Below are 17,010 nucleotides of genomic sequence, written 5' to 3'. Positions count from 1 at the left end.
CGTGACGTGCCTCAGTGCTCCTGAGAAAGTTGTTTTTGCCCTTGAGATGACATTGTTTGGAGGGCCATAATCCCTCCTTTCTTACGGGAGAAAGGAGGAGGCCCAGATGGTGGTCAGTGCCCTCCTGAGCGATTTAGGGGTTGGAGAAGGGTGTGAGCTGACCCAGGGGATTTAGAACTCCTTCCTCTGAGGATTTCAACCTGTTTTCTACTGAACCGCAAGGTGATGTGAAAACTGGATTCTGGAGTCCATGCAAGGAAGGCAGATCCCTGCTGTGGCCCCAGGAATCTCTATGGCCCCCCAACCCCATGCCTCCCTCTGTCCCAGCTCCTCAGGGCTCGGGGTTTCCCGCTGAGCTGAGAACCAGCGCATTGGGTAGCAGTGCCTTTGAAGAGCTGGCTTGGGGCTCTGCTCAGTACTTCTTCGTGGGTACTTTGATTTCCCCTCCTCACCTCACCCACCATCACCAAATATATAGTATATTTGAGGCTTGATGTGTTTTGCAAATGAATGAACCCCATTTATCCAGAATGATGGGGGGGGAATGAGGTGTTACAGTTACTCGGATACTCTGTTTACCTAAGAGTTTCCATAAATGCTATATGTCTTCCCAATTTTCTCAATCAATATGGTAAAAATATGTTAACACGCAAACTCTATTGAGACGGTATATATAACTTTTGTTTGGTCTGGGTTTTATAGTAGGTTCAAGTTGGTTTTGTTTGTTTCACTTTTATACATCAAGAGTCAATACTATGCCTATTTGAGCTTTCTAATTGCTTGGTTTCTGGATAAATGAGGCCTTCTGTATTATGATAAGAAGCTATTTTGTAGGTCTTAACGGTCACATTCTCTTTTGTTTTCTCAGAGAAAGCATGGACACAGACAAAGATGACCCTCATGGAAGGTACCATGAATCTAGTCATTTGGACTTCAGCATCCTTAGAGCCATTTTCTTTGCATAATTAAACATTCTGTTACTTGGTGCAGGTTCCATCCATGTCCTTGATTAGGGATAAGCAAGGAGGCCTTGAGCCTATGGGCTTGAACTTGTCTCCCTCCCCCCACCCACGGTGTGGCCAACAACCAAAGCTCTTGTGTGTCGTGTAGAGATGACAGGGATAAGGCAGGGAAGAAAACAGATTTGTAACTCTGCTGTCAATCTCCAGGGCATTGTGTTTCTTCTTTTTTTTTTTTCCAGGTTAGAATACACAGAGCACCAAGGAAGGATCAAAAATGCAAGGTGAGCTTGGACCCTCATTCTGTCTATAAACTGTCCTGGTTTGGTTGCTTGGTGTGTAGCCAAGGAGGCTCTGCATATCTGGTCCTTGTCTGTCAGACGGTCTTCGACACTGTCACATCCTTAGGGAAGGAGGAAGGGGATGGGGGGCCCGGGCTTGATGTGGCCTTCTGCCCCTCCCTCCATCCCTCCAGGCTGAGCTGCCTTCACTCTTTGCTGTCTAAGCACAATTAACCTGAAGGGGACTTTGGAGGGAGCAGAAGATAAATCAAGGCTAAAGGTTTTCTCCGTCTTCAGCAGGTTACTCCTTCCTGACTCAGGGCCCTTCGGGGAGACCTGGCTCAGTGACTCAGTTCCCCGGGCTGTCCCAAGCCTCTGAAAGCGCCCTTATTGCTCTGCAAGGTGCAGTTGAAGGCCAGACCTGGGGGTGCCCTGCTCCCTCAAGGAGATTCTCTAACTCCGTCCTTCCCGCTTCCACCCATGCCTGTGACTCCTTTCCATGCGGATCCTGAGCTCTCCTGCCAGTAGCCCCAGGGCCATTTGAGTCTGTATTGTGACACAGAACCAGGGGCTGCAGAATTTGACCCGACACATCTGGCTTTTCCCTCATGGAGCAGCTTTGGCGAGAGATCCCACGGTTCTGTTGCTTTGGCAGTGGCAGCAAACTACGTTTCCACTGTTGACACACCTCTTTAAGGGGACAGTCACAAATGACAGGTGCAAACCAGTCAGGGAGGGAGTGTGTGCCCATGGAAGTGTCACGCTGACTCGGCGGGCAGCAACTCCAGGGAGGAAGGCATGTGACATTCCTCAGTGGAAACTCTTGGGGACAGATGTAGCAAGTGCTGCGTCTAGGTGGGGTCACGGCCGATCCAAGGACGGCAGCGTTAGCTACCTGGTGTCTCAGTCAGTCGGCCTCCGACGGGCCACACAGCAGGCTCCCCACAAACCTCAGAGACAGCTCAGCGCGGCGCCCCCACAGATGTCTGTTCTGGATGCTTTGCCCTTTGAATCCTCCACCTCCCTTCTTTCCTTCACCCCCGTCTTAAAATCCAACTTTATCGGGGCTGAGAGGAAAAGAAATGAGAAATTAACAGCTCAGTTTACTCTGAAAAGACAGTTTTTGTAATATTTCTCAATTCTAAGGATGAGGTGAGCATAAAAAAACCTAATACTGACCTGGCAGGGAGCCCACTTTTTTTGGTGACTTTAGTAGGAAAGCCTAGTTTGAAACATTCTGCAGATTCTAAATTTGCCTTGACAGATGAATATTGAAAACAGCTATAATTTATTTTCTTCGTTTCCTTGATGCTCTGTTACATGTTACAGAAATCATTTTTCATATTGTTGTTCAGGGAAGCTCACAGCCAGATTGAAAAGAGGCGTCGGGATAAAATGAACAGTTTTATTGATGAACTGGCTTCTTTGGTACCAACGTGCAACGCGATGTCCAGGAAATTAGATAAACTTACTGTGCTGAGGATGGCTGTTCAGCACATGAAAACATTACGAGGTGAGATCCCGGCTTTATTGTCCTTTATGCCCTTGCTCACAAATGTTACCACCCTTACCTAGAATGTTCCCGAGTCCCCGTAGGGACAGGTGTTTATCACTTGCAAATGTGTAGCCTTGAGTAATATGCCTGTCATTTTCAGTGGTAGACCTGATGCCAAATGAAACGATTATTGAGCTTCTGTGTGTATCAAGATGCAGTTTTGCTGCCCTACATCTCCAGAGGGTGGAGGCTATGTCCTGTGCATGTGTATATGCACATGCATATCAGAGAGGACACTGCTGAAGTCCCAGCTTGTGCATGTGTGGTGCCTGGACCCCACCCGTACCATGATATACACCAGAAATGTAGGTGCCCTTAGTGACACGGGAAAGTCAGTTTCAGTTTTGAAGAGGAAAATTCATCATGGTTCCTTTTGAAGAGTGAGTCACTGGTTGGTGGGACTTGCTGCGTTTTATTGTCAGGAATGAACACTGATGATATTTTCATCTTCCTGGAATTTTCCCAAACCAGATCAACTCTTTCTGAGGGAAGCAGTGTTTTCCTTCTTTTCTGAGTGCGGGGAGGGTGAGAAAACAGAGGCAGAAACGTGGAAGTGACTTATCCACACCGCAGGAGAAATCTGAACTGTATCAGGCATTTTAGTGACTGCGGTTCCTGGAATTTTCCACAGCTAGTCTTGGACTATTTGAGGAAACTGGAAAGTGGGCGCTCACTCAGATCTCTGACCTGTGTGGTAAAAGAATTACGTCTTTTATATTTCTACAAAGCCACCGGAAATAAGGAGTAGCTGGTTTTGTCTGACTTTTGATCATTATTCAAAAATATAAATGTTGTATCCTTTGCCCGGAGAATGGCATTTTAAAATTCATATTAGTGAAGATAGAGATTAAATCATTATAACTAATTTCTGTTACGTTGGAAGGAAAAGAGTGGCAGAGCTCAAGTTACCCTAAAAAGCAGGGACGCAGGTCAGTAATATGTGCCTTGTTGGTTGATATGAAAGTCAGGACACGTTCTGTTTCCCTCCTTCCCGGTGGTACTTGGAATTGTTATGGACCGTTTCATTTTACTTCTTCACTCTTTTACTAACCATTCTGCAGATTCCAAGTCATTTCCTGCTGGCATTTTTCTCTAAGTTATTCTCCTGAAAGATGCCAGATTGACAGCCTTTTAAACATAAGTCTTGTGCCTTTCAGTCCTGGGAGCTCGAGTTGCACTTACTGAAGAAATGCATTTCTCCAGGTTGCCAAGCTCATTTAATTCAACCCTGATGAAGAGGAGCTCTCAGTAAATGCCTTCTACAGGGTGTTTACTCCGGGCCTGGCAGTCTGGATGATTTCCCAAGAACATTTAGAGTGGAGATTTGAGCAACTGCTAGACAACCCATTTAATATAGATCTTGGGAGGAGGGAACCTCCCAGGAGTCTCTACCAGTTTGCTTCTAGAGCTGCCTTCTCTCTTAGAAGCAGTTTTTTAACTTGTGTCAGCTCCTGATTTTCACTATAGTGACAAAAGCAAGCTTGCTAAGTCTCCTGTGGGCAACAGTGTTTGCTTTTTGGTGGAATTCTCTTTGGCATTAGAGGCTCCTGTCCAAAGTCAGATCTAGCCCTGTCTCCGTTAAGGAAAAAGAAGACAAAATTTAGATCCCAAGTGGGTAAGGAGTAGGCCGCATCTGGAAGGTTTGAGGCAGTCGAATGGAATGAGACATCTGAAAATACAGTGTTCCAATGCTTTCTCTTTTTTCCCCGTATAAGGTGCCACCAATCCATACACAGAAGCAAACTACAAACCGACTTTTCTATCAGATGATGAATTGAAACACCTTATTCTCAGGGTATGTTGCAATTATGGGATTGTTTTACACAACATTTATTTTTACAAATTTCAGGGTTAAGTACCAGCGTGTGGGAATTTGATGTCTCAGCACTGAACTTGCTTAGGCTCACTTCCTCTTTTGGGGTCTCCACCTTGTTCTTACTGTTTGAACAGGCTTCACATCTCTTCCCCGAGACCCTCCTCTTCTACCCTTGCTCAAGCAAAAATTTTGAAGGTCTACACTACTGGGACTTTAAATCAGGAGAGCAGGATTTTGTTAAAATAGGCAGTAATGAAGAATCCCCTTCCTGAATAGGAAGGTTTTAGAAAGGGACTGAAAGTGAGAGCAACTGAGAATTTCTCTCATCACTTAACCACTAGCACAAAAACAGCCACCTAAATCTTTATACCAAAATTCCATCAAAACAACCGGCTTCCGAAGACACCATGGCCCGAGGAGGAAAATAAGTGGAGGAGGCGATGCTTTCCCCTGCTTGACTGCAGTGCTCACTTTCTCCTGCCAGACTCTGCAGAGAGGCAGCTGAGGTGGCACTGCGGGAACCTGGCTTCTGTGCGGAATCAGCTCTGCTCTGGGTAGAGCGAGATTCACTTGGAAATTGAAGGGAGAGACACCGAATTCAGAAACATGTCCTCTTGCAAACTGTGAAAAGAGAAACAGAGAAGCCTAACTTAAGGCAAAGATGCCTGCCCCATCTCGCCACAGCCAGGGCTGACCTCGCTTCTCTGAGCAGAAGTTTGCAAAGCCCGGGCACAGAGGCTAGTCCAACTGGATGTTTGCATCTTCGCTACCCATTTTCAGCTCACGCTGGCTTCAGGCCCTCTGTAAGCCTGGCCTGCCTGCTCATTCCAATAGACTCTGTCCATCCCCTCGTGGCATGCTGTGTTAACTGCAAGGAACAGAAGACGTGATGAATAAACAGGGCTTTGTTTCTCCAGCATAGCCAGTCCTGGGGTAGGCTGTGAGGGGCTCGTATAGAGGTTCAGTGAGGTCAGCAGGAGCCAGGCTCTTTCTGTCCTCTCACACAACCCTGCTGAGCTAGCATGCAGCTTGTTGCCTTATTGGCGTGAGACGGCCTGTGCCAGCTCTCAGTAGCTGATCAGCCAGAAAAAGGGCAAGGGAGGCTCCAGGCCAGCTGTCTTTTGTACCAAGAAAGGATGCATCTTCCTGGAAGCACAATAGTGGACTTCAGCTTATCCAGAAGATGTCACCTGGTCCCCCATAGCTGCAAGGCATGTTGCAGAACAAGTATCGTAGACGCAGGCACGAGGGAAGGGGGGTCGGGAGCAGCGGTTGCCACACATACTTTCCGGAACCGCATCCGTCTGCTAGATTTCCCTCCAGGAGTGGCTGCCACAACCCAGTATGGAACTCCAGCTGTGGCCTGGTTGGCCTGGGGTTGGATCGCCTGGTAGCCTCCCTTGCAGTAGAAGCCATCTTATTAGTGCCACATCCGCGGTAGCTGTAATAGTGGCCCTCCCCGGCTCTCTTGTACGTGAATTATTGTTAGGCCAGGTTTTTTCTATCGTGCGTAGGTGCAGTTTTTTTGAACTTCTCTTTCGTCTATCCAACAAATATCTATTTATTGGATAGTCCCATGTTCCAGCTTATCATTAGCGATCCTTCAGAGCTTCATGTGACTTGTAGCTTGGATAGGTATGTCTTCTGTCTTCCATTTTCATTCATTAACTAATTCAGCAAACATTTTAGTACTTACTGGTTATGCATGGCCCTGTCCTACAAACATCCAATCACTGATAAACACTGTAGGGTGGGACCAAGGCTTCTCAGGAAGTTGGCGATGGCCATTTGGTTACCTCTCAAGGCACGCTCGGAAGACCCAACTCTGCCCTCACCTCTCCATCCTTTTCATAAAGATGTCCTTGTTCTCAGGGAGGACTTGCTGGAGTTAAGATGTAAACTATATCTGCAGCATCTCCAGAGAGACCACCAGGGCCGGCTTCACGGGCATGCAACCTACGCAGTCACACAGGGCCTGGCACTTGGTTTAATGCTCTGCTGTCGCCATCTTGAAAACTGTATTTGAGAACAAGGGTCCCTGCATTTTCATTTTGTACTGGGCCCTACAGATTATGTAGCTGGTCCTAATTGCCATACTGATAATTTGGTACTTTTTAAATTTTTATTTTATTTTATTTTATTTTTTTGACTGTGTTGGGTCTTCATTGTTGGGCGTGGGCTTTCTCTAGTTGCGGCGAGCGGGGGCTACTCTTCGTTGCGGTGTGCGGACTTCTCATTGTGGTGGCTTCTCTTGTTGTGGAATGTGGGCTCTAGGCACAGGGGCTCAGCAGCTGTGGCTCACGAGCTCTAGAGCGCAGGCTCGGTAGTTGTGGCTCACGGGCCTAGTTGCTCCGCGGCATGTGGGATCTTCCCAGACCAGGGCTCGAACCCGTGTCCCCTGCATTGGCAGATTCTCGACCACTGCACCATGAGGGAAGTCCAAATTTGGTGTTTTTAAAGAAAAAAAAATATATGTGTGTATATGTATAAAACCAACTCTTTTTGTGATGACAAGTGCTTAATAATTGTCTTGTTGGTGCTTTTCTGAATGATTTCCTATTAGATGCCCACACTTATCAGGGTCTGGAATAAGGGTTTTTTTTTTTAATTTTTTTTTTATTTATTTGTTTATTTATTTATGGCTTGTGTTGGGTCTTCGTTTCTGTGCGAGGGCTTTCTCTAGTTGTGGCAAGTGGGGGCCACTCTTCATCGCGGTGCGCGGGCCTCTCACTATCGCGGCCTCTCTTGTTGCGGAGCACAGGCTCCAGACGCGCAGGCTCAGTAGTTGTGGCTCACGGGCCCAGTTGCTCCGCGGCATGTGGGATCTTCCCAGACCAGGGCTCGAACCCGTGTCCCCTGCATTGGCAGGCAGGTTCTCAACCACTGCGCCACCAGGGAAGCCCTGGAATAAGGGTTTTAATGCTATCCAAGCTAAGTACTTTATCTTGGGCTTGCCTTTTCTGCTCTTCTCTCTGACAACGTCAGTGGTGATTTGTCTTCCTTGATGGAACTTTTCTCACATCTCTGGCTCATCTCAGTGGCTGTGAAGTACTGTCTGATTCCTTGCCGCTTCCAGGTGCCCAGTTCTTGGGAATTTGCTTTAACAGATGGCAGGGTCCACTCAGATGATGTTTGAACAGTTTGGCAGCAGGAACTGGACTTCCACTTTTCCTTACCAGTGCAAATCTGACTAATAGCATTCCTTACTAAGTGCTTTCAAAATATCTTTAATAACCGGCGTGTCAAGGAGCAGTGAACCTGATCAGTTTATAGTGTCTGAATCCTGTATGTCCCGAGTTTTGAAAACGGGGCGGCTGCTTGGGCTCCGTGTCATTCATTAACTTAACACCGTCCTCCCTGAGGGCGAGCCTGCCCTGGTCTTCCTGGGCCCCGTGGCGCTCGTGTTCTCACCCCTCTGCTCTCTGGCTGTCCCCTCAGCCCCGGCTCCTTCACCTGCTGGTGTTTATCTGCCCGCGTAAAGCGGTGTCGGAATGTTTTGTGCCTCCCCTGCGCTGACCGTATTCACCAGCCTCTGGAACCTCCCCTCCCTCCCCTGCATGTGTTGAAATCCACTGCACTCGTGTCACCAGTTTGGGCCTGACTCTGCCCAGCATTTCTTCCAGGATGTCACGGGCACCTTCTTCCCAGGCACCTTTTGTGCCACATCACTTCATTAATGAAAAGCCTCAAAATACTCACTTCTCTCGTTAGATATAAGATTGTCTGCAAGGCAAGTGAGGAGGTTATTAATACTCTCTTTTTTGACAGAATGAGGCTCCCAGCAGATGGTGCTTGGGAAGTCGCTTCCCCCTCACTGTCACCCCCTTGCCCCTGGGCCAGCTCAGAGACCTAACTTAGGAAAGGATCATCCCCAGCTGCCTTCTGGCAGGACAGCCTGCCAAGCCCTCTCACAGCAATAGTGAATCTGTTCCCCTTTTACGCACTTCTTTTATCCCAGCACAAGTGCATGTACCGTTCTGTTACCTTCTGGCACATGAATTCATTTCCTAGTTCTTTGAATTAAACTGCATCCCGAAGGCCCTTTTGTGGAAAAGGGAGTAGGTTCTCTAGATTCTTCCAAAGGACAGACTGCAGCCCAGCAAATAACACAAGATAATGACGCACTGTGATTTAGACCGTGGTAGCTGAATATAGAGCAAGTGCACGGTAGAGAGCGGAGCGCCCTCCCCGGCACCGGGAAGGCCCCAACGGGAGTTGGGTGGTTGCCCACCTGGAAGGTCGTGGATAGGATTCAGTCGCACATGCACAAAACATCCTAAGCTCTCAGGTACCGTAGCTTTGGTATTTACCTGCTTCAGTCTATCCAACAAATACTGTCCTGTCTCCACACCTATCTTTACTGGCCCTTTGGATTTTTACCTGTATTTAAAGTGAAGAAGAGGTGAAAAGACAGGGGAAATTTTTGCTTTTCTTTTCTTGTATCATTTAGGATACAAACAGCCCAGCCCTGGGTCAAGGGATAATACTTGAGAGCAGTACTTCTCGAGCCTGTGTACATTAGAATCACTTTGGGGTGGGGGTAAGGGTGGGATGCGGAGGGGGTAATAATCATACCGGTGATCTAGCCCCATTCCAGACCATCAGCATAAAAAACCAAAAGCAAACCCCACTTCAAATGTAGAGAACCACTGTTCCCGAGAGCCCCCTGGAAATGGAGGTGTTCGAGTTGAGGACAGTTGGAGGCTGCGATCTTGGACCAGGGGGTTTCTGATCCTAAAGTTTCCTTCCATTCTCAGATTCTATGATATTACAGCATCGTTATACTTAGAGCAATGAAATGGATTTCTCTGGACCTTCATGCAATCAAAGGAAAATTCTTTAGCTGAGTTCTGCTTTGAAACAGAACTTACTCTAATGGGACTTTCCCCTGTAATCATTAGATAATACATGTGTATATATCTGCCTTGGAGAGAATCTTACTATTCTCGGGAGGCATTTGTTCTGAACATCCTGTTCTCAGGATACCTGTGAAACTGTCAATGACTGCAGTCCTGTGCTTTGGATACTTAGAAAAACAATCCTTATTTGCTATCAGTGTGACTATAAATCATGTTTCCTGAAGTGTGATAAATTGATTATCCATTTCTCCTGATTAGGCAGCAGATGGATTTTTGTTTGTCGTAGGATGTGACCGAGGGAAGATCCTCTTTGTGTCAGAGTCTGTCTTCAAGATCCTCCACTACAGCCAGGTACTGCTCCCGCTGGCGGCGGGCGGCCTCACAGCAGCCAGAAAGGTCACCCCACTTCTCAGAATGGTTATGGTGGACAAGTGACATGTGAAACGCTTATATATTCCCCCACCCCCTCCTTCGTCCAGAAACTTCTTTACACAGAGATGACTATAAACTTAGAAGACGTCCTTTAATGTGCTTCCCCCACTGGGAAGTTCGACCTTATCAGCATTGTAACTTTCTCACTGCTGCAAGATAAATAGCCCACAGTGTAGGGGTAGGGGGGGCAAGGGGCTGTCTGACAAGGAAGACAGGTAGGCAGACAATACGATACCAGGGAATAAGAAAAATGGGAATCCACCCATACTGTGTTTACAAGAATATGTCACTTATTAGCTCTATTGAACCTCAGCGTCCTCTAAAAAATGATTGTAATAATCCATACAATCTATGACCGTTTGTAGGATCATATAAGATAACCATTTATAAACGCTTGTAGAACAGAGCTTTTCACCTATTTTATCCCTAGGGTTTTTACTCGTTTTTTTCATTCATTCACTCATTCACATGCTGGTATTTGCATAGAAACTTAGTAAAGCAGAATCAAAATAACATTTATATAAATTAGAATGAATGTAAATTTAATGTTTCCAAGGTGTTTTGCTCTTTTTAGTCTTAGAGCAAAGCTATGGAAGAAGTTATTTTTATCTCTGCTAACAATTAGGCTAGTGAGGCGAATAGTATGACACAACTTGTTTAAGAACAGAGGTTTAATGGAGCTAGAGCCAGAGCCCACGCCCTACATTCCTCCCTCTGAGGTCTTAGAAGGGAATCTGTGGGCCTCAGAAATAAATGAAAAGGAATACATACTGAAAGACTTTTGCCTTAGAGGAGCATGAACTATTTATGTATGTGGTTGAGCCCTTTTTCCTCCGTGTCTTATCAAAACCACACTCCCGGTGCCTCATTCATTGTGTCTATATCTAGGCAAAGTGACTGGACCTGTGTACATGTTAACACATGAAATATTTGAAATTCTCGTGCTTAAAAATGCAGAGTAAAGGCCAAGCCCTTGTTGGTTAATTTATGTTCCACATGCCGTTGACTTGTCCTTTTTGATGATACATTCCCACAGAATGATCTGATTGGTCAGAGTTTATTTGACTACCTGCATCCTAAAGATATCGCCAAAGTCAAGGAGCAGCTCTCCTCCTCTGACACTGCACCCCGGGAGCGGCTCATAGATGCAAAAAGTGAGTTTGGGATCCGCCGCTGCTTCCTCAGCTGCCTGCCCAGACGGCTGAGCGCCGGGCTGAACAGTGTGTGCGGACCTCAGCCTCTGGGTTCCTACCTCTCTGCCCTTTATCTGGGTCCCAGGTGCTGTCTTTGGCTAAGTGGGATTGTTTATGTTACTTTGTGTTTGTTTCTCTTTTGTTTTACATAAAGAAGAAAAAAATTCAATGTCCAAACTCGTGAGAGGAAAAACAGCTACTTTCATTTGATTCTTTCTGATTTTTAGTCATTTTTTTTTCAGAATCTAGAAATTCCAAGTTGTATGTTCCTGAGTTAAAAGGGTTCACATCAGTTTGATTTGTTCCCCCTGAAAAAATCACCTCTATTTATCTGAGCTGCACTCATGCAGCCTCATAAGATGAAAGTAAGAAAACTTCAAGTGTAAATATGACGCTTCTTTGACCAAAATGGTTCCTCATTAGATGCCCCGCCCCGCCGCCCGCCTCCCTGCTTCCTTCTTGCAGCAGTGGAGCCACCACTCGCGTTCTCCCCCAGCTTCCTGCTCCTGCACCCGCTCCCTGCCTCCTGTGTGAGGCCACAGAGGCTCTCTTCTCCTTCAGCCCCATGGGGGTGCTGTGCACTCCAGCAGTTAAGAGCACGGACTCTGGAGTCAAATGTAGGGCTCGCATCTTGGCTCCACCCTTTACTAGCTGTGTGATCTTGAGCAAGTTACTTAACCTCTCTGTGCCTCAGCTTCCTTATCTGCAAAATGTTACCTATTTCATCGAGTTGTTGGGAGGATTTAATATGCTAATAACGGAGTACATAGTTTCCAGCACAGAGTAAGCACAACGTGGTATTCACCTTGGCCCAGTGCCATCATGGCCTAACTAGTTTCTTGCTTCCAAGCTCTCCATTGTAATCTCTGGAAGGAAATAACCACCAGAGGAATCTCCTTTAAATCATCCTTTTCACTAAGGCACTCTTCTTCTTCCTGTAAGTACAATGCAGTCCCTGGTACCTGTTGCCCTTTATAGTCTGGTCCTGCAATTTTTTTAGTGACCTCAGAAGAGAAGGATGAATGCTGTTTGGTCCTTGCCTTTAAAGCTCTTACCATGTAGTCAGGGAGACAAGGAGACAGCACCATTCATAATAGGTGCAGCCATAGATGTAGTACCAGGCATAGAGAACGATGATTAATTCTCACGTGGGCGTGGGTACAGGCATCATGGAGCAGGTGACAGCTCCAGGTGGGTTTGAAAAGATGAATTAATGTTTGCCAAATGATGAAGGGAGGAAAGGAGCAGAGGAAATGATTTGTGGATGGCTGCAGACGTGCGGTGCTGTGGGCTGCCGGTGCCACTGGAACAGAACATGCGGGGGAGGGAGAGGGCTGGACCACGAAGACCTTTCCATCTGTGGGGACACAGTGAAGGGCTGTGAACCAGGCAGGGCAGGCTCGGATTGGCATTCGGGGAGGATCACTGAGGCAGCAGTGCGGGAGGTAGGTGAGAGCAGGGAGACCCAGGAGGAGCCCCCGGCAGTAGCCATTCCTGTGATGGCTGCTCCTGTGGCGGGCAGTGGGCGCTTGTTCCCCCCAGACGTGCTCTGCAGCCCCGGCTTCCGCACCGACAAGTAGCCCATGTTTCTATCAGGATCAACAGTCATGCTTTTTCTCCAGAGATTCTAATTCAGTTGGTCCAGAACCATAATTCAGACCACAGATAGGAGCCAATTTATATGTGAAATTTATATGATTTAAAATTTTCTGGTAGCTACGTTTAAAAAACTGAAAATAAATGCAGAATTATCTTTAATACTGTATTTTATTTAACACTAAATCCAAAATGAAGTCTTTTACATTTTTTTTGGTACTAAGTCTTTGAAATCCTATTTTTATTCACACATACAGCACACCTCCAATTTCAAGTTCTCAATAGCTGCGTGTAGCTAGTGGCTACCGCACTGGGAAGCACAGATCTAGAATGGGGTCCCAGAATCTGCAGGTTGATGAAGCATCCGGGGGTTCTGGCGTCCAGCCAAGGTTGAGAACTTAAGGCAGTCCTGCTGCCTCCTTTCCATTCCAGTATCCAGGTCTTGCCCATCCTCCAAGTCCCAGCCCACATGCTTCCGCCTCTGGGAAACACCGATTTTTTCTGCCATTTACTTGGCACTGATCACTCATACGTCACGTTGTGTTATCATTAGTCTTTTCCTGGTGAACTTCCATTTCCCTTTCTCAGCCGTCCACTCCTGCTGGACGGGAGCCCTGTGTGTATTTCTTTATTCCCTGGAGCACCTAGTCCATTCATCGGTCGCTGCATTCTTCGTGATCTGTAAGCATTCCGGGTTGACAGCGCCCCTGTCCACATAGCATCTGTTAAGGCCTAGACTGAGGAGAAGGGTTATTGTCATGTCATTGTTACAGAACAGGGAGGCAGGAAAGAAAAGACTTTCTTCAAGGGCACACTCCCCCTCCTGACAGACAACACTACCCTCAGTTTATCACATTTTGTGTATTGATTTGCAGCTGGACTTCCAGTTAAAACAGATATAACCCCTGGGCCATCTCGATTATGTTCTGGAGCACGGCGTTCTTTCTTCTGTAGGATGAAGTGTAACAGGCCTTCCGTAAAGGTTGAAGACAAGGATTTCCCCTCCACCTGCTCAAAGAAAAAAGGTAACCACTTAACAGTTCTTTAAATCCTATCACAGGTGGAGCGCTCAGCAGGGGGTGGGCTCAGAGCAGCGGGTCCCAGGATTGCAGCCAGGACCTCACTAGCCCCCCTTCAGTGGGGGCGGCTGGGGAGCAGGGGGGAGCTGGAAAGCCCTGATGGTGTCACGATGACAGAGATCTGTGGGAAGGCTTCCTCTGTTTAAGTCCTGTTTGTTTTCCTGTGGTTGGGAAAGAATACTCTAAGTCACAACCCCCTGCTTCCCCAGCACCCACGAGCCCACCAGAATTATTCTGAGTTCACCAGTGCCTGCAGGTGGCTACGTGCAGTGGACACTTTGCATTTTTCTTCCATTGTGAAGTGTTTCTTCTTCCTGTCCTCTCCCCGTCCGGGCTTTCTTCCGGATTCCTTTTGTTGCTTTCCTCCTCTTCTGTCCCCGGCCTTCTTCTCTTAAGAGTAGATTTATACTCCTCCATAGGTAATGTCATCCGCCCCCTTAGCTTTCAATGACATTTATATGCCACTGACTTCCAAGTTCATATGTCTAGCCTGCACTTCTCTTTTGAACTCCAGATTTGTAAATTAACTGCTTATTTAATCTACCTGCTTGGGCATCTCAAGGGCATCTCAAACGTGATATATGTAGAAGTAACCACCTGAGCTTCCCCTCGAAGGGAAATGGCACTACTGTCCATCAAGTTGTGCGTGCTAGAAGCCTGGGGGGCCCCCTCACCCCCTTTCCCTCCCTCCTGATCTAGTCAGTTATAAAGTCTTGCTGCCGTGAATTGCCCCTGCAGAAGTTACCTGAAGTATGTTGCTCCGTCTCCGTGTTTACTGTTACTGTCACTGGATTGAGGCTGCCCTGGACCTCACAGGCCTGCTGAAGTAGGCTCCTCACGCTTTGCAGCCCCTCGCATGGCCAGAGTGACCTTTCCAAAAGCAAATCTTGGGGCTTCTCTGGCTGTCCAGTGGTTAAGACGCCACGCTTCCATTGCAGGGGGTGCAGGTTTGATCCCTGGTTGGGGAACTAAGATCCCGCATGCCGCGTGGCCAAAAAATAGAAGGAAAAAAAAAAAGAGCAAATCTTCTTATCAGTCCCCTGTTTCAAACCCTTCAGTGGTTCCCGTTGCTCTTGAAGAAAAGTTTAAAATCCTTCATGTGACTTTGCAGACCACCCCCCGACACTACTCCATACGTTTGAGACTTGCTGACCTCCTTTCGATGCCTCCAAACCCTTTCTACCCAAAGTCTCCGTACGCTCTGTCACCTCTGACGGGAATGCCCCTCTCCCGCCACCAGCTCCCCTCCCTGACTCACTCGAGCTCGTCCTTTAGAGTGGACCTCAATGTCTGTCACTCACTCCCTCCCTCAAGCTGCCTTATGTCTGCTTGTAGCACCCTGCAGCGTTTCTTTCTAACACTTGCTTACAGTTGCAGTTATGTAGTTATTTGTGATTATTTGTTTAAAATATCTCTCCCCCATTAGCCTGTGAATTCCACAAAGGCAGGTCTGATTTGTTTTCCACTGTTTCCCAGTAACTAGCACAGACCCGATGCTTGGTAAACTATTCCATAAGGATGTGTTTACTGTTGGAATCCACAGGTGCTCCACACTTAATGTGTCCCAAATTGAAATCTTTTCTCCCTCTCCTCTAAAACTTACTCTGTATTCTCTGCCCTGAGTCAATGAATTGTGTAATACCAGCTGACCACTCAATCTGAAAAAGTTGGAGTCATCTTTATTTTCTTTTTTCATACCAAATCTTTTGATACTCATACCAAATCCCAATAGTTGAAGCTGAGAAATTTCTCCTGTGTCCTCCCCTGCCTCATCTTCACGGCACTGCCATGGTACAGTCCTCAGCATCTCTTGCATGTCTTCCAGTACACCCATCACTCTGCTCCTAGAACATCCAAATCACGATGTGATTTTGCTGTTTCCCCACTTAAATACCTTCAGAAGCTCTCCATTTCCTATCTGAAAAAGGTTAACACATTTGTGAGCAAATAATCCAAGGCTCTGACGATACGCTCCCAACCTGCCCTTTCAACTCTACCCCCAATGCCTCCCTTTCCCTTCAACCACACGGAGCTCTTTGCTGTTTCCTGTACAGGATAGCTCTTTGTGCCTTTGTATGTTCTCAAACCTTTACAGATTCTGGTCCCTTACCCAGTGCTCATCCTTCTTGATCCACCTCCTTCATAGTTCTTCGGGGCGGCCTTTTTCTCCCCAGGGAGATTTAGCTGCTGCTTCCTTGGTGCATGTGATGCCCTTTTGCTGTAACCAGCTCTACAAAGCGTATATGACAGTGGATGATACCTGTTTTTTCTATCTTCTCTCTCACTAGATGCTAACTTCTGGACAGTAAGGCTTTGGTTTTTATGTTTTGACTCCCTACCTACATCCCCCGACTAGGCTGCCTGTGCCTCCAGGCCCCGAAGCCACACTGACATTGACCATGGACTTTGCTTTCTAGCAGATCGAAAAAGCTTCTGCACAATCCACAGCACAGGCTATTTGAAAAGTTGGCCGCCCACAAAAATGGGGCTGGACGAAGACAACGAACCAGACAACGAGGGGTGTAATCTCAGCTGCCTTGTCGCCATCGGACGACTGCACTCTCACATGGTTCCACAACCGGCGAACGGGGAAATCAGGGTGAAATCTATGGAATATGTCTCTCGGCATGCAATAGATGGGAAGTTTGTTTTTGTAGACCAGAGGTAAGAGTCTGCACATTACCCTTGAACAATGGTGGTAGAGGATTTTCAACCCTGAGTAAAGCAGAGAAGACTGGGCGATCGGCTGTCTTTCTCAGGGATAGAGAGAAGGAAGTGATGGGCGTATCTGCTGAAAAATGAGACCCAGTGGGTTATCATCATAAATACAGAGGTTTTGCTCCATGTCATTCTTTGGCATGTAGAGACAGTGAAGTGGGGGTGGTTTGATGTCCATGGCTGAAAGAGAAATAGTAGGCACAGTATGCTATCTGAATCCATGGAAGGTTCCAGGACCATTAATTACTGTGATTGAAATTCTGGCTTGTGGGACTCGGAAAAGATTATCTAGTCCTGAGCTGTCAATACAGTCAGTCATCTGCTATAGTAACCCCATACGGCAATTTAATTTTAATTTAATCAATTTAAATTGAATTAAATTAAAAATTCAATTCCTCAGGCTCACTAGCTACATTTCAAGTACTGAGCAGCCGCATGTGGCTAATGGTACCCATGCAGAACATTTCTTTTTTTTTTAAATTAATTTTTATTGGAGTATAGTTGATTTACAATGTTGTGTTT

The 17,010-nt window shown here is 46.8% G+C and overlaps 1 protein-coding gene across 10 annotated transcripts in view; it reads left to right on the top strand.

Annotated features, from left to right (window-relative positions):
* Nucleotides 1-17,010, top strand: part of BMAL1 (basic helix-loop-helix ARNT like 1) — a 104,156-nt gene that overhangs the window by 73,504 nt on the left and 13,642 nt on the right. For 8 of the 10 annotated variants that reach the window (XM_028164681.2, XM_057552133.1, XM_057552131.1 and 5 more), the window contains 8 exons: nt 869-907; nt 1,202-1,243; nt 2,596-2,753; nt 4,511-4,590; nt 9,729-9,821; nt 10,939-11,056; nt 13,567-13,716; nt 16,188-16,434. In XM_028164681.2, coding sequence (XP_028020482.1) covers nt 869-907; nt 1,202-1,243; nt 2,596-2,753; nt 4,511-4,590; nt 9,729-9,821; nt 10,939-11,056; nt 13,567-13,716; nt 16,188-16,434 — 927 coding nt within the window. Of the gene's footprint in view, nt 1-868; nt 908-1,201; nt 1,244-2,595; nt 2,754-4,510; nt 4,591-9,728; nt 9,822-10,938; nt 11,057-13,566; nt 13,717-16,187; nt 16,435-17,010 lie in introns of those variants that run through there. The other 2 variants (XM_057552134.1, XM_028164682.2) reach the window with 2 other exon arrangements.

The sequence above is a fragment of the Balaenoptera acutorostrata genome, chromosome 9 (genome assembly GCF_949987535.1).
Source record: "Balaenoptera acutorostrata chromosome 9, mBalAcu1.1, whole genome shotgun sequence".
Lineage (NCBI taxonomy): Eukaryota > Metazoa > Chordata > Mammalia > Artiodactyla > Balaenopteridae > Balaenoptera > Balaenoptera acutorostrata.
The sequence above is the reverse complement of the archived record's forward strand: the minus strand, read 5'-3'. Positions and strand labels throughout refer to the sequence as shown.